This window comes from Gorilla gorilla, chromosome 10 (genome assembly GCF_029281585.2).
Source record: "Gorilla gorilla gorilla isolate KB3781 chromosome 10, NHGRI_mGorGor1-v2.1_pri, whole genome shotgun sequence".
In the NCBI taxonomy this organism is placed as follows: Eukaryota; Metazoa; Chordata; class Mammalia; order Primates; family Hominidae; genus Gorilla; species Gorilla gorilla.
Window position 1 is genome coordinate 27822235 of NC_073234.2, and position 23396 is coordinate 27845630.

The 23396-nt window shown below is 41.8% G+C and overlaps 1 protein-coding gene and 1 pseudogene across 2 annotated transcripts in view; one reads left to right on the forward strand and one right to left on the reverse strand.

The window, feature by feature from the left end:
- The window catches only part of BORCS5 (BLOC-1 related complex subunit 5), a 106546-nt gene that overhangs the window by 76062 nt on the left and 7088 nt on the right, over positions 1–23396 (forward strand). For both annotated transcript variants that reach the window (XM_019038948.3, XM_004052746.4), the window contains exon 3: positions 90–247. In XM_019038948.3, coding sequence (XP_018894493.1) covers positions 90–247 — 158 coding nt within the window. The remainder of the gene's footprint in view (positions 1–89; positions 248–23396) is intronic.
- Positions 16463–18692, reverse strand: LOC109028996 (AP-3 complex subunit sigma-1-like; annotated as a pseudogene).

The window sequence follows — 23396 nt, forward strand, 5'->3', positions numbered from 1 at the left end:
CCCTGTCTTCAGTGAACTTGTTAAACTACTTTATTCACAAGTTTATTAGCAGTAATTTTAATTTCATTTCATTTTTTTCTCCTTTGAAGGGCTATTGAGTGGCCAGACTTCCCCAACAAATGCCAAATTGGAGAAACTGGACTCTCAGCAGGTGTTGCAGCTCTGCCTCCGATATCAAGATCACCTGCATCAGTGTGCAGAGGCCGTTGCTTTTGACCAGAATGCTTTGGTTAAACGAATCAAAGAGGTAATGTGCTGCGGGAAAATAACATTGCTGACTGGTTATTGTGATTCTCTGCAACTCTGGATCCCATCTTAAGACTTGACATTTGTCACTGTTGCTTTGAGGAGATTGCTTTTTCCTAGCAGTAAAATGTGATGATGAAAAAAGTGGTCCACAGAGCTGGGCTAATTTAGAGTTTGAATTCTGATCACCACTGATTTGCTTGGCCAAGTTGCTTAACTTCTCTGTCTCAGTTTCCTCATGTGAAAAATGGGGCTAATAGTAGTAACTTACCCCAAGGGTTGAGTGACAGATTGCTTAGTAAGTGTTAGCTATTATTAGTGCATGTGAAGTCCTGCCGTACTAATTTGCTCTAGCCACCATTCTGTCTTTGAATTGACTTTAATCGTTTCCTGTGTATAATTTATATTTTGTTTCCCAGTAGATTATAATTTCTTTCAAAGCAGGAGCTTTGATACGAAAAGCTCCAGTGATTCTTAATGGTTTTATGGAAACAATTACGCCTATTTAACCCGCAAAGTTTTTAAAGGAAAGAAGCAATGTAATTCATGTGAAAGTACTTAGTAAACTGAAGCACATGATGCAAATGTTGTGTAATTATCAATCTCAGTAAATAGGTACTTCCTTTAAGCACTTAAATGTATCATTGACCAGCTGTTGCACAGCACAGTTCTAGGGGCATAAAGGAATAAGTAAATACATTTTCCAAAGTTTCCAGTCAAGAAAAACTTTATATTCCTGATACCTTGATGTACTGTAATATCAAGGAAATGTTAGGAGCTGTTTACTGGAGAAACCACTTCTGCGAATGGCACTCCCAGATTTGTTTAACAAAGTGGCCCTTTAACTCTGGTGAGAGAAGAAGATGGACATGGAGAAACAAGTGATGGAGCAAGAATCACTGCAGATTAACAATTTGTATTTAGCAATGGAGGTAGTGCATCCTTGAGATTACAAAGCAGTCATTAGTTATATTGACAGATTTAAATTTGCCAACACCTCCAACATTTTAGTACTTAGCTTTCATAAAATGTTGCATGCATATACTCTTCTCTCATGGGTTAAATACTATTATTTGGAAAACTATTAAACATGACCTTTGATATTGCTTTTCATTGATATGGCTTTGCAAATATTATAAACTTATTTTACTATATTATGGTCTACCAAGCTTTACTTTCCAAACATGACTATTCATTGGCATCATGTGAGTTTTTTGTTTGTTTTAATACTGAGTTCTCCCCTCCTCCCAGTATGTCTAGGTGTGGTCTGTGAATCATTATTTTAATAAGATGTTATGGTTTAGCTGTGTCCCTACCCAAATCTCCTCTTGAATTGTAGCTTCCATAATTCCCACATGTCATGGGAGGGACCCCGTGGGAGGTAATTGAGTCATGGGGGCAGGTCTTTCCCATGCTGTTCTCATGATAGTGAATAAGTCTCACGAGACCTGATAGTTTTGTAAAGGGGAGTTCCCCTACACAAGCTCTCTTGCCTGCCGCCATGTAAGATGTGACTTTGCTCCTCATTCACTTTTAGCTGTGATTGTGATGCCTCCCCAGCCATGTGGAACTGTGAGTCAACTAAACCTCTTTCCTTTATAAATTACCCAGTCTTGGATATGTCTTTATTAGCAATGTGAGAACAGACTAATACATAAGGTTACCAAATGATACGATGCCACCCTCTATTACCCAGGATTTGGGAACCAGTGGTCTTAAGCACTATTTCTAAAATAAGTTCTACAAAACTAGTCCCATGTAAACAGGTCAAACGATTTGCATATTCCCTCACCACCCCTTGGAAAGTCACAAAGTGTATTATCTCACTTAAAGTTCTTAGGAGTCTCACAATAAAGAAAGCCAGACTTTTGAAACTTATTTGACCTCAGAACACTTATCTTAGGTAACATCTATTAACGTCCCATAAAGTAGTGATTTTAGAACATTCTTTGGGAAATGCTATTGTAGACATAAGACTTTTACCTTTTTAATTTTTTTAGAAACAGAGTCTCATGCTGTCACCGAGGCTGGAGTTTAGTGATACATTCATAGCTCGTTGCAACCTCGAACTGCTGGGCAGAAGCGATTTTCCAACCTCAGCTTCCTGAGTAGCTTAGGACTACGGGTGTATGCCATCACGCCTGGCTATGTTGCCTAGGATGTTTTCAAACTCCTCAGCTCAAGCGATCCTCCTGCCTCAGCCTCCCAAAGCACTGGGATTACAGGTGTGAGCCACTGCCCCTAGCCAGACTCTACCATTTTTTACTGTTGTGCCAGAAGTTAATTAACTATGACATTAACTCTCAGAGAGGAGATCTTAGAATTATAATAAATTGGCTTTTTGATGCTTATTCTTTTTAAAAAGTCCTTTAAGTTCAAGACCAGCCTGGCCAACATGGTGAAACTCCATCTCTACTAAAAATACAAAAATTAGCCAGGTGTGATGGTGCATGCCTGTAGTCCCAGCTCCTCGGGAGGCTGAGGCACAAGAATCGCTTGAACCCGGGAGGTGGAGGTTACAGTGAGCCCAGATCGTGTCACTGCACTCCAACCAGGGCGACAGAGCCAGATTTCATCTCAAAAAAAAAAAAAAAAACAACAAAAAACAACAACAAAAACCTCTAATCCATATCTGTTGTTTTGCAGTTTAGTAAAGTATGGTACAGAGAGATTAACTGACTAGCTCTATATCAGAGAGCTGGGGAAAGTGTTTTGTAGCTGGAAGTACCAGACAGAGCTTCTCATTATACCACATTTTCAAGACTTCAGAGCAGTGTTTCTCAGCCCTGGCTACATGTTAAAATTACTCGGAAGTTTTTTCCTCCAATATATATGATGGGAAATTTTACACATACACTGAAGAAGACATGGTAAAAGAAGGCGGAGTAACACAGTGAACCTTAATGTACTCATTACCAGCCACTACAATCATCAACTTGCAAATACTCCTGTTTATCCATATCCCCACTCCCTGCCACCCTCAACTGTATATTTTATAGTAAATCCCCAGACATTATTTCATTCATAAATATTTAAGTATATATCTTTAAAAGTGAAGGATTCTTTTAAAAAATAACTTTTAAATTTCAATTAATTTTAGACTTGGAGAAAAGTCACAGAAATAATTTGAGAGTACCTATATACCCTGCCCCATGCAGCTTCCCCTAAAGTTAACACTTTACATAACCTTCATACAATGATCAAAACCAGGAAATTAGCTTGGTACAATACCAGCAATTAAATGGAGGCTTTATTTTGAATTTTACCAGTAATTCCACGAATGAATGACTGAGTCATTTTGAAAAATATAGTTATAATGCTGTTATACCTAAAATATTTAACAATGATACCTTAATTCATTCAGCATAGCTGAGGTGCTGTTAAGAAAATACCGATGTCTGGGTCTCACTCCGAACCGATTAGATCAAAATCTTTGAAGGGTGATAGGGTTAGGGCGGTGGGATGTTGGGTATTGGTATTTATGAAGGTGCTCTAGGTGATTCTAGTATGTAACCAGGGGAGAACCAGTGTTTTGGAGCATTCATTTAAAAATAAACTGACTTTGGCGGGCGACATGGCTCATGCCTGTAATCCCAGCACTTTCAGAGGCCAAGGCAGGTGGATTGTTTGAGCCCAGGAGTTCAAGACCAGCCTGGGCAACATGGTGAAACCCCATCTCTACAAAAAAGACCAAGAAAAAAAACAAACAAACAGGCATGGTGGTGTGTGCCTGTAGTCCCAGCTACTTGGGAGGTGAGAAGATGGTTTGAGCTCAGGAGGCAGAGGTTGCGGTGAGCCGAGATCTCCACTCCAATCTGGGCTACAGAGCAAGACCCTGTCTCAAAAAATAAAAAAAAACAGTTTAAAATTCTGTTTGAAGAACTTTGGGATTCACTTTGAATAGTCAGTAATTACCTAGGATTATTGCAAAACAGAGACCAGCACTCACAGTACTGAGCAATACCTCAGCAGTGCGCTGGGGCAGAGGAGGTGAGTGCAGTTTTGGGGCTTTCATTGGTGGCGTAATGTGTCCGTCTTATCTCTTTTGGTGAGTGTTAGCAAACTCCTGAATCATATCCATCCGTCTATGTTCGCCTCAGACCTAAGGGTTGAAATTAGTCACTTCCAAATGAGTAAAGCAGAGGATGTCGTTTTGATCAAACACCAACTCTCTGATATTATTCCAGATGTTTCCTGGAAATTTGGTTGGAAAGATGAGGAAGTAACATAATGCTATGTGTTGAAAAGTGAGGGAACTTAATAACCATGGAGAATATGTGTTAGTGGAAGTATAGAACCGGGATCAACTAGAGGTCCCTAAGATTACAGTACCTGTGATCACTTAAGTCTGGATCAAAGGGAAACATGGCTATAACTATTTCTGATTCAGATAAAGGAAAATCAGAGAGTTAGCTAAGCTTTCCTTATGTTAAATTTGGATGATGCTCTTGAATGAAAAGCTTATGTTTATAGATTTGTGTATGTGAGGGAGAAGAATGGAGGTAATTTACTTTGCAATCAGGGAGTCTAGTGACATACCTTAACTACTAGTTTCTTTAATGGCGATAGGATGACCCCTCAGCCAGCACTGTTGAGCAGCTATTGCAGACCCACCTAGTGGGGAGGTCCTTTGGGGGTTCCAGAGACATGTAACATGGTCCTTGCTCTTTGAGAGTTTAGCCTCGCTGAGGGAATGAAGATACACAGAACAGAAATATGAAAAAGGCACTGTTGAAGGGGAATGCTCATTTGTTATTTATAACTAAAGTTCTGTAAGAGTTAAAGATTGGGATATCCTGGAGCAGACAGGGTTTAAGCTAGGTCTTTGAGAAAAAAAAACAAAACAGGATTTGGGAAATGAGAGGAAGAGGGGGGCATTGCTGCAGGGGAACAGCTTGACAGTCTTAGAAGAAAATTAACTTTGGGGCTTCAGGGACACTGAAGAAACTGGCCTGAGTTTCAGTGAGCTTGCTCAGAGAAATCTCTGCATTAAGAACCACAGAATGTTGGAATTGGAAGGACCTTAGAGACCCTCTGGTCCAGTGCTCTCATTATTCCGATGCAGAAATTAAAGGCTTTTAGAGAAAGTAAGCACTTTGCCCAGGTCACACAGTGAGGTAGTGGCCAAAATTAAGTTAAAAGTGGATGAAGATCAAAGGGGATTTTTTGTTATGCAGGTGGTGCACTTGAACATGTTTACAGGATGAGGGGGAAGAGGCAGATGAGACAAGATCAAAGATGAAGGAGAAAGGGGGATTCTTAGAGCAAGATCCCTGAGGAGGCAAGAGTTGGAGCCTTGTGGGACATCTGTTCTGAGAGAACAGGGAGGACGCAGGCAAGTTTATGACAGGAGGGTCCCCGGCACAGATCGGTCACACCCAGCAGCTTGTATCCTCTGTGGAGAAGAGGGAGGTCATTTGTTGAGTGGTCATGGTGACTGGGTACAGTAATGAGTGCCATTAGGCATTGAGGGCTCAGCTGAGGCAGGGCAACTTGTATTTGCTCTTTGTATTTGCAGACAATTTGGCAGAATGGTTCTGAGCGTAAACTCCAGAGCCACACTGCCAAGGTTCAATCCTGGCTCCATCTCTGACTACCTGTGTGACCTCAGGCAAGTCCCTTAATTCTTCTGAGCCTCAGTTTCCTTTTCTGTTCAGTGAGAACAGAATGACATCCACCTCAGGTTTTCGTGAGGGTTCAATGAGTTATTCTTGGTACAGTTCTAGGGACCACGCCTGCCATGTAGTAGACACTGTAGTGTTAGCTCTTGTTATTGCTTTAAATATAAATGATGACTAAGGAGACAGGCCTATCCTAATTGCCATGAATTGGCCCATATGAAATTACTTGATACCAGCAGCTGTCTAAATATTGCCCCATTTTAAGTTCTGCTCTTAACAACCCAAGTATAAGAACTAAATAGAGGCAAGGCAAAAAAAAAGTTTTTTTTTTTTTAGCCCACTGTGGTTTCCTTCAAACCCTTTCTTTCATGCCATGAATATTTAGTTTTTGGAATTTCTGTAGTGAATTTAACTGTTTATTCTGCTTTGTGGATAGCATACTCGTGCCTGGGGAACATGGGTCTTGAGAAATGTGAAGCTGGATGGTGGCAAACCATTAGTCCTTGGCTTCTAGGCTGTGGATACATGGCTGCCTCTGATTTGGGGGATTTCCTGTATATTGCCTCATTTCTAGTTAAGGATTCAAGTTGACAGACACTTAGTTTTAGGTTACATCTATCATTGAAATGTGGGGTAACTGAAAAGCCAACGAGAAAGGAGTGTGCTTCCTCCCCAGGTGTGGTTTCCTTGGGGGCGAGGGACGAGGCTGGTGGCAAATACGCAGCCCCAGGAAGATGCAGCACAGACTTTTGGAGCTTCTCTTGTCACTTCCCTGGGTCTTATTTCTGCCTCATTCTAGTTGCTGTCAGTGGGTAAATGTGTTCATAGATTAGAACGCCTTTGTAACTAAGATAAAGCCACAAGGTTTATTTTGTTATAGTTCCTGTGTGCTTGCTTGAAGGCCTTGAGAGTACATTCATGATATGATTCTAGTAACTCCTGTTTTAATTCTTAGATGTGTTGATAAGCATACTGTATTGACATAAACCAGTATGAAGCATGGAGGGGGTTCAGATGAACTGGTAAGAAAAACTTGCAATCCTTGGAAAGCCAGATGATTACACAGGATTATGAAGAGGCCCTAAGGTTTCTCTAATTTAGCCCTTTCATTGTGCAAATAAAGAAACCAAGGATCTTCGAGTGTATATGGGATTTGCTGGGTATCTTTCTATTAGATAATGACTAAGATGGTATTAGAAGGTGAGTCATCTTTTCCACTGCACCATACTACTTATGTTCTGCCTCTTTGGAGTCTTTCATTTCATTTTTGGTTATTCCTTTTTTTACATGGTAGGTCCTCAACTGGTGTTTGAAGGAATGCACGAGAGTTGCCATTCATGGGCCTGCACACAGGGCTGGGCAGGGATTTCTTTCTGTCAACGGTACTGTAATGTTTAAGACCCAGCTGGAGTCATTTTCGAAGTATTTGACCTGACTTCCTGTACTGTGTGTCCTCCCAGGGAGAGAGACTGATCCAGATTAAATGAGTCGTTCCAAGTGTTGCACAGAGCATCACTGTCTGAACTGGTATTAGCATTCACTTTGAGCTCCTTCGGTTAAAAGCCTGGTTAGCGTGAGCTGTTGGCCAGGTGAAACTGTTGCTATCGCCCTGACACTGTGAACCGAATCTCCTTTAAATGACAACATTGTTAGAGTCCTGTGGCTGCTTTTAAATATATTTTGGCTTCAGTTGCTTCTTTCTTGACCTGAAATTACAAAATGAGTTGGGAGTACCTGTTGCAAAACTGCAAATTTTAACAAGAACATTGAGATGTCAGCTTCTTTTTGCTGAAATCCTGAGGCAGGACATTTCAAGAAAATTTTATGTTCCCATAGAATGTCACAAGTTACTCTGGCATCAATTCCAGGTTGAAACCTTACAGTGTAATTATAGTTTCCCCTCTTCTTGTCCTTTGGGCAGCCTTTCCTTTCTGTAAGAAATACAGCTGGTCCCCTGGGTGGCAGGAAATCCAGGTGGGGGAGTGGGCTGCTTCTGGTTCGGCAGACTGTAAGGTATGCTGCACAGGGCTTCCTTGGGCCTGGCCTCACACTTCCTTTACACCAGCACTGTCCTGCCAAAAGCCAGAAATCCTGGAAGAGGGCCAAATCTAGTTTATTACTTGCCTGTTGGAAATGTAGGCTTGTGTTTTTTGGCAAGGCACGAGCAGAGCCCGGTTATTTGACTGCTCTGAGATTTAACTCCATTCTGCTTTTGGACAATGACATATGAGCATGTGTGAACAGCAGCCCCATTTCCCCCCAGTTTGCCTGCCCTAGACATGCCCTCAGACAGCTGGCTCTGCCAGCTTTCCCACTGCCAGGTTCTAGAGCCCCTGTTCTTCTCCCTCCCCTGCTCATTTCCAGTCCACCAGAGCGGGCAGTGTCAGAGGTCCCATGCAGCCTCCTCTCTTGTGAGGAACCCCAGAGCACCTGTAGTCTCTAAGCCAACTAGCCAGTATTGAGGGCTCATGGGTTATGGAAATGAAACCAGGGCTGTTAAAAGATATTCCCTGTCCTGTATCACTTTCAATGAAGAGAAACAAGAATTTTAGCAAATCGAGCATTGCTGCAGTGCCTAGAACAATGCCTGGCATGTAGTAGATGTTGAATAAATACTTGTTTAATGAACAACTTTATATTCTTCAATTATCTCATCCTAGGGACTGATAAATTTTGTCATTCTATCAGAGAAAATAAAGGTTATGAGGGTTGCATTAGGTAGAGTAAGCTAGGCTACAGCTGTAAATAGACTCAAAGATGTGTAATGGATCAAATGCAACAGAAGTTTATTTGTTGCTCTTGTTCAAGGTGGATGTTTCTGGTTAGCAGGTGACTCTCCTCCATTGAGTTCAGGGATTCAGGTTCCTTCCATCCTGTGGCTCTGCCGTCACCAAAGACCACCTTGCTGATAGTGTCCAGTGGCAAAAGGGAAAAAAGAGTGGACTAGCACAGATAGGAGGTTCTTACCAGCCAAACCTGTGAGTGTTGCCTATGACTTTGGCTAGAGCTCAATTACATGGCCACAGCTAACTCCAAAGAGGCTGGGAAATAGTCTATTGTGTGCCCAGGGGTACACTAAGTTTTGAACATCTGTGTCATCTTCGAACTTAGATTCCTAAAATGCATCTGCAGCCCAACTTTGAGATTCAGAAGGCCCGATGCAAGGTTCCATGGTACATTTTGCTTGGTTTAAGTCCTCCTGCCAATGAAAACCAAGTGACATTAGGAAAAGATCTAACAATAAGTAAAAAAAAAAAAAAAAAAAATCAAGATATAATAGTTTATATTCACTATGATTTCAACTGTGTTAAATATTCTTTTGTTTGTTTATTTGAGAGCAGGGTTGTCCAATATTTTGGCTTCCCAGCCACATTGGAAGAATTGTCTTGGGCCACACATAAACTATATTAATGCTGAGGATAGCTAATGAGCTTAAAAAGAACAACAACAAAAAAAACTCATAATATTTTAACAAAGCTTACAAATTTATATTAGGCCACACTCAAAGCTGTCCTGGACTGCATGCAGCCCACGGCTGAACAATCTTGTTTTAGAGACAGTGTCTCCCTGGTCTCCTTCTGTTGCCCAGGCTGGAGTGCAATACCACAATCATAGCTTCCGGTAGCCTCAAACTCCTGGGCTCAAGTGATCCTCCCACTTCAGCCTCTCAAGTAACCAGGACTACAGGTGTGCCACCTACCTGGCTAATTTTAAATTTTTTTTGTAGAGACAGTGTCTTGCCGTATTGCCTAGGCTGGTCTTGAACTCCTGGCCTCAAGCAATTCTCCTACCTCACCTCCCCAAAGTGCTGGGATTGTAGGTGCGAGCCATCGTGCCTGGCTATGTTAAATATTCTTAATAAATGATTAGACAGAAGGAAACATGACAGTGACTTAATTGTGGTTGCCCTTTAGAGATGAGATTATCTTGTTTTTTGTATTTATCTTGTATTTTGTTTCAGCCTGCTTGTTTTTCTATATTTTACAAGATTTCTATCTTGAACATGCATTACTTTTTTTTTTTTCAATTTGAAATAGCTTTTTTTTTTTTTTTTTTTTAAACTGATGGGTAGGCTCCATCTTCAGAGATTCTGAGCCAGTGGGTCTGGAGTAGGGCCCAGTACTTGCTCTTTTATTTTTTAATTTAATTTTTTTACAGAGAGTTCTGTCACTTAGGCCAAGAGTGCAGTGGCACAATCATAGCTCACTCCAGCCTCAAACTCCTAGGCTCAAGTGATCCTCCTGCCCCAGCCTCCCCAGTAGCTAGGATGGGTGACACCATGCCCAGCTGACTTTAATTTTTTTTTTTTTTTTTGTGGAGACAGGGTCTCGCTAGGTTGCCCAGACTGACCTTGAACTCCTGGCCTCAAGCAATCCTCCCACATCGGCCTCCCAAATGCCAGAATTACAGGCATGAGCCATAATACCTGACTTCTGTTTGGTTTTCTCACAGTATATGAATCTCATAAGAGTTCCATCTCCCTGCCTGCAGCTTTTTGACTCACCAAGATAAGAATATGCCTCTGAGAACTTTTTATGCACATGCCTTTACATGTGTGCTTCATTTATGAACTAGTCAGCTCTGTGTCAGGCCCTGTTGTAGGTGTCGAGGAAATATCACTACAAAACAGACAATAATCCCTCCTTCAGAGACCTTACACTCCATTGTGGACACAGACAATAAACAAGGTAAAAAAATAAAATAGATGGCATGTAAGATGGTAAATACAAGAATAAAAAAAAAAGTAAGGGGATATAAAATGTCAGTAGGGTAGAAATTTTACATGGGGTGACACAGAAGGCCTTCCGAGAAAGGAACTTTTATTATAAAGACCTGCTGGTCAGTACAGAGCTAGCCAGGAGACTCTTCTTTATACTCTGTCTAGATCTGAAATTTATCAGGTTATTTGACCAATAGCAATCCTAAATCCCAAGATTCTGTTCTTTACTATCACCCTGCTCACTGTCGTGTTTATCTGAATGTTCTGAACTAGAGTCTTATTTGCTATCTCTGTTGTTAGTTGGTAGGAGACTTGCAGATCTATACTCCTTTTAAAAACATATCTGAATTGTTTTAGATCTCAGGGACTCCCAAAGGATTTCATCAGGAGGTGTCCCTAAAGCTTGAAGCAGCATTTAATTTTCTTCTGCCCACGCTGACAGTCTGACTATAATATTGTAAGACTTTAGTTGACGTCCTGGCGATCCTCCATAGTTTTCATTTACACATGAGTAGAGAGCGTTTCACTTGTCTAAGGTCCTGTCACACCATTGCTGGAAACTGCCTATGACAGCCAACCTGCAGCCCAGAGCAAAAGGCGTAATGAATGTGGAAGGACTCTGCAGGACCATACGGAGCTATGTAAAAGAAAGGATTATTTTGGGGGAGTAAAAGTCATTTATATCAAATGCAGCCAGACAAGGAGTGATTGCAAAATGTTATTCTGTAGAAGTATGAGCATTAGTGGTGTAATACAGCATCATTTCAGTGATGGTTTCTTCCTGTATCCCAGAGTCCCCCAGCCTCCTCTCCTCCCCTTTCTACCTGGAAGTTTACGAATTCTCTCTTTGCCCTTGCTGAGACTTAGATTCTCTGGAGTCTGTCACTCACCTGCCTTTCCATCAGATATTGTAACAGTCATAGTTGTATTCTGCAAAATCCGTGAAATTCAGATGGCTCTAGCCTGAAATGTCCAGCCTCCACTCCTGCTCCCTGACTTCTGCTGTGCCCCCTCCTGGAGGCGTCTGCTCCCCTTCTCTGCCTGAGGAATCCTGCTCTGCCATCAGCAACTGCCAACAGCCTGGCACATGCGGAGGTCCCGGTTTCCCTTGATCACAAGGGACCTCCTTCCTTATGTCCCCTGGTGCACAGGAAGTGTTTGCTGGAACCGTTTATGTGGTAAAGTTGAGTCGGTGCCTCAGCCATCTGCATGGGGAATGACATGGGCCTCTGGACTCTAGAGCAGGCTCCAGCCTGATGTCCTGAGCAGCCATCTAGCATCCTGCCCGGGAGCACAAGGCAGCCCCAGTGGCAGTATACCAGATCATTAGACCAATATCATCATCGTCCCATGTGCGGTATCTTGGTTCTTTCTTCAGGCACAGGGTGGAGGATTTTAGCTGTAAAATATTTACCCACGCACCACTGCTAAGCTCTGTTCTCTGAGTCAAAAAGGGGTTGTGTTCACACATGGTTTGGGTGCATACCCGAGGGAATTACAGAGCACATAGTCCAGTTTTCCATTGTTTCATTACCTTAGCTCAGGTTTTAAGATGTTGAGTGTGTCACTTCGGTCACACAGACTTACTTTTACCTCTCTTTAATTCTGGACATCGGAAAAGGGAGTCCAGGTTAGTGGCGTGGCTTGGAGCCTTTCCTTCACTATCCACCTGCTGCATCTGTGGAGGCTTCTCCAGCCCCTCACCTGATGTGGTAGTGACGGCAGCAGTAATTTTGCAGCTGTCGTTTTTACATGTTTACCATGTGCCAGGTCTAGAATAGGCGTTTTGCATATATCAGCTATATTTCACGATCAGCTGAGATTCAGAGACCTGAATGTGTTCCCGGTTACACAGTTGTCGAAGTGGGGCTGGGATGCAGGCTCAGAGCTAACGTCCACCTTCGAAACTCTAAAGCCGCGCTTCCTTTCCACCTCTTTGTCCATTGTCTTCAATTCTTTTATTTTTATTTATTTATTTATTTATTTATTTTTTGAGATGGAGTTTTGCTCTTTGTGGCCCAGGCTGGAGTGCAGTGGTGCAATCTCGGCTCACTGCAACTTCTGCCTCCTGAGTTCAAGGGATTCTCCTGTCTCAGCCTCCCAAGTAGCTGGGATTACAGGTGCCTGCCACCACACCCGGCTAATTTTTGTATTTTTAGTAGAGATGAGTTTTCACCGTGTTGGCCAGCTGGTCTCGAACTCCTGACCTCAGTTGATCTGCCCGCCTTGGCCTCCCAAGGTACTGGGATTACAGGCGTGAGTCACCGCGCCTGACCTTGTCTTCAATTCTTTTTTTTTTCTTTTTTTTTTTCTTTTTTGACAGATTTTCGCTCTTTCGCCCATGCTGGAATGCAGTGGCGATCTCGGCTAACTGCAGCCTTTGCCTTCTGGTTTCAAGAGATTCTCCTGCCTCAGCCTCCCGAGTAGCTGGGATTATAGGCGCCTGCCATCATGCCTGGCTAATTTTTGTATTTTTAGTAGAGACAGAGTTTCACCATGTTGGCCAGGCTGGTCTCAAACTCCTGATCTCGTGATCCGCCCGCCTCAGACTCCCAAAGTGCTGGGATTACAGGCGTGAGCCACTGTTCCCGGCCGTGTCTTCAATTATTTAAGGTCTTATTCTTTCATCCTGTCTCCTGCTCATGTCCATTGTTCAAGCATGTTCCCTTACCCTGTATTCCTTTATAATACTCGCCGCGTAGTGTCACAGTATACTTAGCATCTCAAAAGCAGTCTTTATAGGATGCAACCACACTTTAAAATAGCCCTGAAGACCCCACATTTACATTCTTGAAGTGGCAACTCTGCCTACCTTGCAGATAACTTTTTTATACTTCCAACCGTGCTTTGGAGAATGGGGCTTTTTAACAGTGTCTCAGAGGACTGTGGTGGTACAGAAGGTAGACAGAGAGTGGACTCATGCCTAGGAGCTTCATCCTTCCCCACTGCCACTCTGGAGGGGTTGCAGAGAGGGAGCCTCGAATTAGTCAGAAAGGGCTGGGGTGCTTGGTTACAGACGGGGCCTTTTCCAGGAGGCAAAAGATCTCAGATGTCTACGTGCCCTACACCGCTGTCTTCCATGGGACCTGAGGAAAGCTCTCCCAAGGAAAGGGAGGAGTGGGACTTCTGTCCCTCAGGCTTTTATTTTTACTTGTGATGTTTTTCTTTTCCTGGTTTGCTGCCATCAATGCCATTTGCAAGGCCTTTTGTGGGGAGGAGGTGTAATCTGCCTGTTTAGTTTTGGAAGCTGCTTAAAGGTTTTAGGATTTCTGTCCCACTTTCCCACCTAGACGTGATGCCAAGGGTAAGAAGGCATCGGGGAAACTGGGCAAGTCATAAAGTAATTATTGGAACAGTCATGCAATTCAAATTCCTGCCGTTCTGATATCGCTTAATTCTTTTGAAGACCTGAATAAAATTTGTTCTTTTTCTGAGACATTTAGATACATTGTTTGAACAAAGGAAACAGGGTGACTTCAAAATGTCCAGTATGTGGAAATCGATGCCGTTCAGCCTGTGGTGTAATTAATAAAAACATTGGCGACAGTCGGCCTCATTGTTTGTCGTTGTGCAACAGGAAGTGGTACACTAATAAGGAGCCGGGGAAGGTTTACGTAATTCAGGAGGAAGCAGACATGTGTGCAGTTTTGACTGATGCCCTTCTCACTGCAGATCCAGGCTTACCGAGGAGGTTCCTATTCCTGATGGACGTGGAGATGTCTGATTGGATTTTGTCATTTGATTTTTGACACTGATTAATGATAGATTTTTATTTCCCTTATGGTCAGAAATGATTGTCTTGAAAAGCTTCACTTTAGATCATAGTTTTCACACACAGTTATAATTCATTGGGTAAAGCATAGTAGAACAAACTATGGAAAAGGAAATATCATTGGTAGACTTTGGTCGCTTAGTACAGGTGTGGTGGCCCTTGGAATCAGGAGATCTGGAGTTCCGTCCTGGCCCCGTCAGTCCCAGCTGTGTGAGCTTAGGGATAGTGCTTGCCCACTCTGGGAGCAGTCTTTATCTGTAAAAGGAGGGGGTTGCTCAGGACCCTTGCGCCTCCTTCCTTTTACAGATGAAGATTGCTTTGTCTAAGCCCCCTTGGTGAGGTCAAGAATTGTGAAATGTTTGTACAAGTGAGATGTCAAGAGTACAAAATGTACAAACGAACTGCCAGTGAAAATGTCATTTAAGTTTATCTGCTAACAGTTTATTCCCTTTGGTCTCCTCTCAGTTTTTGTTTTGTAAATGTCCATGTTTTGTCTGGTAATTTGTTATTTTTTTTATTAGAAAAGTAAACACCAAAGTGTTTTTCCATTCCGCTTGACAGCATAACAAATTGCCATTTAAATTCATCTCTTAAGGATTTCAGAAAGGCATTAAACACACTGCTCAACATGGTATGTATTTAATTGAAATGAGCTGATGTTTGAATTAATTAGCTCTTTAGAAAAAATAGGCAAAAATGGGGCCAAAAAGCATGGGTTTGAATTCTGGCTTCACTGCTAGTACGAGCTATGTGACCCTGGGCACCTTTTCTCATCTCTGAATCTCTAATTTCTCATCTCTAATAGGAGAGGGACACTTTCCCTATGAGAGTGTGGTGAGGTATAAAGATAATGTATGTAAACTGCACAGTACAGTATCTGACAGTTAGTAGATACTTAATGGATAGCAGCTGTAACTGTTATACATTATTTTATTACAATAATTAAAATAACTAGAGAATTTGTGTATGTTATATACTGGGTTCTATCTACCAAATCATTCTAATATGATGTGCGTTGATTACCAAAAGAAGTAGTCCTCCAGTATGAATGCCAGTTTTGTTTCTGTTAGAGTGTGTGGAGTGAGATTTACCAGAGAGGGATTTCTCTTTTCTGGTTGACAGATCAAAGGTACGCCTATGAGAATAAATGGCAAGAATTTATTCTTTTTTTTTTTTTTAACAGTGATAAAATATACTTTACTTTGTTGAGTCAGAGGGTTGTAAAAAAAATTATTGCTAAAGTAGGTATCAGGCAAACAGAAAGGTGCTTTAGAAGTCCAGTTACCTTGGAGTTTATTTAAACTAAGAGAAAAACGTCATAATGTTTTCATGCAATACATATCTGGTTCTTTAACAATTGTGTGACAAACAGCAGAAGGAATTAAGGAATGCCGCACTTGTGATCCATACAAAACACCAACATTTTAGGTTGTACGTTATTAAAGAAATATCTCAAACACTTTTTAAAACACTGTAGTAGCCAATACATAGAGGCATGCCGTAGGTAGGCACAGGCATGCAGTTTAGAAAAATAAATAAATCACATAGGAACTACTCAATTTCTTTAAAATCACTGAGCAAGAAAAGCAACATTGAACTGGCTGGGCGCAGTGGCTCACGCCTGTAATCCCAGCACTTCGGGAGGCCGAGGCGGGCAGATCACAAGGTCAAGAGATCAAGACCATTCTGGCCAACATGGTGAAACCCCGTCTAATTTTTGTACTAAAAATACTAAAAGTACTTTTTTTTGTACTAAAAGTACAAAAATTAGCTGGGTGTGGTGGCGCTCGCCTGTAGTCCCAGCTACTCAGGAGGCTGAGGCAGGAGAATGGCGTGAACCCGGGAGGCGGAGCTTGCAGTGAGCCGAGATCGTGCCACTGCACTCCAGCCTGGGCGACAGGGCGAGACTCTGTCTCAAAAAAAAATAAAAAAAATAAAAAAAAAAAGGAAAACAGCATTGAACGTTCATATTGATTTTACACAGCTTCTATACAGTACCCTGACTTAAATCCAAGAGCAAAAGTTGAGTGTCCTCCTCTATTTTTGGTAAACTTACGTGACTTTCCCCCCTGGATTTTACCTGGGAGTAGCCTTTTTAAATTTTTATTTAAAAGAGGGTAGGTTTGGCAGTTTATAGTAATGTCACCAATGTTAATATTTCTTGGGATCTCAGAAAGATTCACATTTTTTACAGCTGATACAGCACAGGCTGGAGCTCCCCCTAAACCAGCCTCAGATTTTTCCAGCTTATTTTGTGCACCAATTTGTGTAACAATCCCATTCATGTTTGTCTCCGATACCATTCCGCCATCATCATTTCCGCAAGAATATTGTGAACCTTGTCTACATGGAAAATCAAATCCAGTTCACAAACATTTTCAAAACATTTGTCTAATGTTTCCACAAATCCATAGGGCTGGTAGAACTTGGAGAGCCGCGGCTTCCCATGATTGTTAAGATTAGGATCGCCTTGATCGTGGCTGGGTCGGGCCCACCGGGTAGCCACTGGGGGCCAGGGTGGGGGCCGGCGCACAAGCCTTGCCTCGTGATCTTGCCGGCGATCCTTCCCCACCCACTCCCTCCCGCACGCCGGCAAGAGTTTATTCTTACAGGCTGACATTGCAAACTACTGTCTTCAGAAACAAGGTCACTTCAAAGTGTCCAGAATGTGGTAATTGGTGCCATTCAGCCTGTGGTGTAATTAAGGAAAACATTTGCCCATTGTTGTCCATTGTGCTAGAGAGAGGCGTCCAGGAAAGATTCATACTCCCAAACCCTCCATGGGAGTGGTGATCTGGAGAGGGTCGGACAGCCAGAAAGCACATAGTTGACCCTGAAAGGTTTTGTTGCAGCCTGTCATACCCTAACCTTTCTGTCTGAATCTCTACTGCAGGTCAAGTAGCCATGGTCTGGTGGGGATAGAGGTGGCAGGTGGGCTAGAATGTGCCATATCTTGATTTGTGGCAATGGGCCTCCTACTCTTCGGAGTGGAGACGGCTAATACCATGAGTCAAAGACCAAATCAGGGGATAGCCGATGTATGAAAACACAAGCACCGGGTTTGCAAACTGGAAGAAAGGTCTTGAAGAAGGTGTCAGAAGCAAAAAATGGTAAGTATGTGAGGAGATGGATATTTTAATTAGCATGACTATAGAAATCATTTCACTTATGTATATGTATGTCAAAACATGTGTGCTGTAAATATATAGTTTTTATTTTTTAAAAAATGAATGCTGTCAGTATGAGTCCATTTAAAAATAAGCAGGCTTGAAGGTTCAAGGAAATTGCTGAGAACTGGCATCTTCCTTTTGGGGTTAGTCGATGCATGGTATGGTTAATGTAAAGATCCAGGATCTTATGAACACAGCTTTTTACCTTAGACTGTTCCTCTTGCAGACTCAGCTACCACCTTCCTTTAGGATTAAAAATGTTTTACTTAGCCTCAACAATTTGTTTTAGAGCCACTTTCATAGTGTCTAGTCCTGGATTCCCAAATAGGTTTCTTCATCTTCGTAAACTCGAAAGTGGCCATCTGGGGTTCAGTGTCAGGAAGGGTTCTGAGTCCAAGTCAGATTTAAAGAATAACCATGATGCATTACTGGTATCTGTCGGGGGTCTGGGAGAAGGAATTGAATGTATTTGAATACGCTTATTTTATTATTTTTTAAAACTGAGTTGTCATTCACGTAGTTTACCCTTTTACAGTGTGCATTTCAGTGGTTTTAGTATTCTTGCAAGATTGTGCAGCTCCACCACTATGTAATTCCAGAACATTTTCATCTGCCTAGAATGAAACTCTATGTACATCAGCAGTCACTCCCCATACCTCCATTCCCCTATCCCCTGGCAACTACCAGTCTCCTTTCTGTCTCTCTGGACTTGCCTGTTGGGGGTATTTCATATAAAGGGAATCATGTGATATGTGGCCCTTGTGTCTGGTTTCTTTTACTTAGCGTAATGTTTTCAAGGTTTATCCATGTTATAGCTTGTATCAGTATCTCATATCTTTTTATGGATGAACAATATTTTATTCTATGAATAGACCACATTTTGTTTATCCATTTTTCAGTAGATGGATATTTGGGTTGTGTCTACTTTTTGCCTGTTATGAATAATGCTGCTATAAACATTTGTGTACAAGGTTTTGGGTGAACATATAATTTACTTCTCTTGGGAATACATGTGAAGTGAAATTGCTGGCTGTATAGTAACTTTATGTTTAACTTCTTGAGAAACAGCCAAACTGCTCTTCAAAATGACTGTCCCATTTTACATGCTTACCAGCAATGCACAGGGGTTCCAGTTTCTTCACACCCTCACTAACGTTTGTCATTGTCTGCCTTTTAATTTGAGCCGTCCCAGTGGGTGTGAAGTTGTATTCTTTGTGCTTTTGATTGCACTTCTCTAATGTCCAGTGGTGTTGAACATCTTCTCCTGTGTTTACTGGCCATTTGTATATCTTCTTTGGATAAATGGCTTCAGTTATAATTCCAAGGCCAGATTTTGCCCTAGGGACAGTACTGATTTATATAGTTAGGCTGACTGCTTCCTAATTGGGAGAATTGGTAGTTCTGAATTTCAGAAACATCTGAGAAGGGTGGATATTGAAGCTTTATATAAAATATGTAGCAGTTTTCTTTTAATGTGATTATGATTTGGGAACTTTTTAGTTTTACTACCATGAAAAACAAAACTTCCAAGCATATTTTGCCATTCATTGTTACAATAATATAAACATACATGTTTATAGCAGTGTTCTGTTTTCAGATCATCCTTACATATATTATCTCATTATAACCATTACAACACTGCCGTGAGGTAGGATGAGTATTAGCCATTATTATCCCCACTTTTAAAAAGTAGAAGCTGAGAGTCAGCTTGTGATTTGCCCAAGTTCACCAACTAGTAGGATTTAAATTCAGGCCTTCTGACTTACTTTGTTAATGGTAATGAATTATTAGTGATGTCAGGGATTTGAAGGGTGAGCTTACATTGCTAAAAATCAGCAATATGCCCATCTTCAAATAACAGATTGTTACTGACTTCAGAATGTATTATTTGAATAGCTGTAAAACAGGATGAATTGTTACTTTTCCATTTAGCCCCTTTAGCTACAAAGTACTTACAATGAAAGAGCAGAATTACATATCACTGCCTGCTCATTACATTTTGAACCCAGAAGGAAATACACCCAAAGAAAGAACAAAGCTGGGAATGGATTTAGAACCCCAAAAAGAGGCAGCCTTTGGTTAGCTGACCTTGAACCATCCATCATGCCTCCTCCTCCCAGCCTCCATATTCCTAAACTGACCTCCTTGGGGAACAGGAATTTAAATGTAGAACGAGTGCAGAGAAAGTGAGATATCTATTGAGATCAAATAAAAATTGACCTTGAGACTAACGTTAACTGACAGACACCACATTAAAAGCTAAACATTACCTTTAAAGGGTGGGAAAGATGAGTGACTTTTTAAATGCCGTCTTGAGCTGGGCACAGTGGCTTACGTCTGTAATCGCAGTACTTTGGGAGGCCGAGGAGGGCAGATCACCTGAGGTTAGGAGTTCGAGACCACCTGGCCTACATGGTGAAACGCTGTCTCTACTAAAAATATAAAAATTAGCCAGGCGTGGTGGCACACACCTGTAATCCCAGCTACTTGGGAGGCTGAGGCAGGAGAATTGCTTCAAACCAGGAGGTGGAGGTTGCAATGAGCTGAGATTGTGGCACTGCACTCCAGCCTGGGCAACAGAGTGAGACTCGGTCTTAAACAAAAAAAAAAAAAAAAAAAAAAAGCAGTCTTGATTAAGTCCATATGCAGTCTTTTTTGTTTTTAACATTTCTTTTAAACTTAAGTATTTTGGGGATAGAAAAATAAGTCTATTGATCATATGGATGTGAATTTTGTTAACTGTGAAACACAGCTTACCTACTCATTTTTCTTTTGACCATGAGGGTTATTAAATTTGCTTTTGATCATTTCATGCATATCTACATCTTAAGTTTTTAGAATTTAAACGTTGTACACTATCTTTATGAAGTTCTTACTGTTATGTTGCACGTGTTTTCTAACTTAAAATAAGCCCTTGTAGTATGTCACTAATTTGGAAAGTTTACCTTTACTTTGAAAAGAACTACATCAAGCATAGTGAGGCCAGGTGTGGTAGATAATGCCTGTAATCCCAACACTTTGGGAGGCTGAGGGGGTGGATGGCTTGGGCCAGGAGTTTGGAGATCAGCCAGGGCATCATCTTGAGACCCCATCTCCACAAAAAATAAAAATTAGCCAGGCATGGTGGCATGTGCCTGTAGTCTCAGCTACTCAGGAAGCTGAGATGGGAGGATTGCTTGGACCCAGGAGTTCAAGGCTCCCGTGAGCTATGATCAGGCCACTGTACTCCAGCCTGGGCAACAGAGCGAGACCCTGTCTCCAAATAACAAACCACAGTGCCATCTTTCATAGGATGACCCATCTGCCTCAAACCAGCATCAAAGCTTATTTTATCAGGAAAATTTATATAACAAAAGTTTTTGAAGCACCGTACTCTCGTTGGAGAGGATATCATTTATTAAAGCTTTTGGTTTTGCTTTCAAAATATTTTTTGAAAAATATACATGTACGCATGTACGCCTATGTATGTTTATTTTTACCATATTGGATAGCATCAAACAGTGGTAATAGTTATTCTCATGGCTAAACATATAGATTAAAAACACATGGAAGGACTTGTAGGTAAATAATGATTTCAGTTATTACGTAGTGCGAAATGATTCTATCAGGAAACTGGGGGGATGAGTAATGTGACTCTGCTGTAAGATTTTCAGTAGCAGAAGTACAGAACAAAAACAAAACATGTCAGCAAAAAACACAATGGTAAGTTGTCATCTGAGTGATTGTGTAAGCCTTGAAGATAGTTAATGTAACCGAGATGAGGCATCCACATAAGCTCCTGCCTTCACAATAGATATGTTGTGTCTATTTGGATATCACAAAAAGTCATTTGGTTTTTTATTCTGCTTTCATGTACTACATTTCTTATCTTGCTTTTTCATTCTTCATGTAAAAGAGGTTTCTAGACAGAGTTTCTGTTTCAGTTCACATACATTTTATCACTTATGGAGCTCCTTTTTCCTGGGAACTGTTCTAGGAGTTTTATACATTTTATCTCATTTAATTCTCACGTCAACCCTATGACGTAGGCATTGTCAATTTCACTAATTTAGGGGACAGAGCAGCTGAGGGTCAGCAAGGTTAAGTAACTGGCTTAAGGTCATGAAGGTAATCAGTCATCTGCAGAAGCAAGATGTTGACTCAGTTCTGTCTGATGCTACTGTCATTATCCATAAGTGATGTATATTTTAGTTAGAAAACTGGAATGTTTGGCCGGGCGCGGTGGCTCACGCCGGTAATCCCAGCACTTTGGGAGGCCGAGGCGGGCGGATCACGAGGTCAGGAGATTGAGACCATCCTGGCTAACACGGTGAAACCCCATCTCTACTAAAAATACAAAAAATTAGCCGGGCGAGGTGGCGGGCGCCTGTAGTCCCAGCTAAGCGGGAGGCTGAGGCAGGAGAATGGCGTGAACCCTGGGGGGCGGAGCCTGCAGTGAGCCGAGATCGCGCCACTGCACTCCGTAGAAGCTCTCTCCCCTCCCCACAAACTCTTAGTCACTCAGCTTGAGCTCAGGAATGATTTCAGATGTCTAAACAGGTCATTTGCAGGGTCTGGGTAGTCTACCCACAGCGGAGGTAAAAGCTCTGGCTCAATCTTGAACCACTGCAAATTTAAGCCAGTGGATCTGAAGGCAGTTGAGTTCTGTTCTGCCACTCCAGCTCAGGCAGGACAGCTGCTTCCCTGAAACAGGGCCCTCTGAGGTTAGATGTGCAGCCTTAGTGGGCATCAGTGTCATGAATAGCTGTTCCTCATTTGGCAGCAGTAACTATCCAGAGACAAAGGATAGGATTCGGGATAACCGTGATCATAAGCTAGAAGTCTCCAGAGTCCTTAGAGGAATTTGAAAACTGAACAGAATTTTTTTCTTTCCACACTGTGTCAGGGCTTTAGCAAAGGAGTTCTGTTGTGACAATTGTCTGGGTAACATCTGCCTACTGGTTTTTTTTTTTTTTTTTCCTGATCTGTAGTCCATCTTGCTTAACAGTGCCCAAGGGCACAATCTTCACACTGTTAATAGTTTTACTCTTAACACCTCCTTGGCTCCTTTGTCCTAAGAAGGTGAGATCCCACTTCCAGGTGATCTCCTGCAGGACTTTTCCCTGAGCCTCTAACCCATTTCTAGCCCATATTTCCCCCTCAAGAACAATAATTCAGTAATGTTTTCAGTTCTCCTGAAACAATCCCAAATTTTGGATTTTTTCTTAATGTTGAATTATAAGAGTTATTGATATATTCATTCTGGATGTAAGACTGTCATTTGATATATAGTGAAATTTTTTCTTTCTTTGTTTATTTTTGCCCATTATTTTCATAGGGAATAAAATATTATGAATATGTTCTCAGTCTGCTGCTTGCCTTTTCATTTTATTTATTTTCTTTTCTTTCCTTTTTTTTTTTTTTTTTTTCGTTTTTTGAGACAGTCTCGCTCCGTCACCCAGGCTGGAGGGCAGTGGTGCGATCTCGACTCACTGCAACTTCTGCCTTTTGGGTTCAAGAGATTCTCCTGGCTGGCCACGGTGGCTCACGCTTGTAATCTCAGCACTTTGGGAGGCCGAGGCAGGTGGATCATGTGGTCAGGAGCTTGAGACTATCCTGGCTAACACGGTGAAATCCCATCTCTACGAAAAGTACAAAAAATTAGCTGGGCATGGTAGCACACGCCTGTAATCCCAGCTACTCGGGAGGCTGAGGCAGGAGAATTGCTTGAACCTGGGAGGTGGAGGTTGCAGTGAGTTGAGATCGCGCCACTGCACTCTAGCCTGGGTGACAAAGCCAGACTCCATCTCAAAAAAGAATTTAAAAAAAGAGAGAGAGAGTCTCCTGCCTTAGCCTCCCAAGTAGCTGGGATTAACAGGCATGTGCCA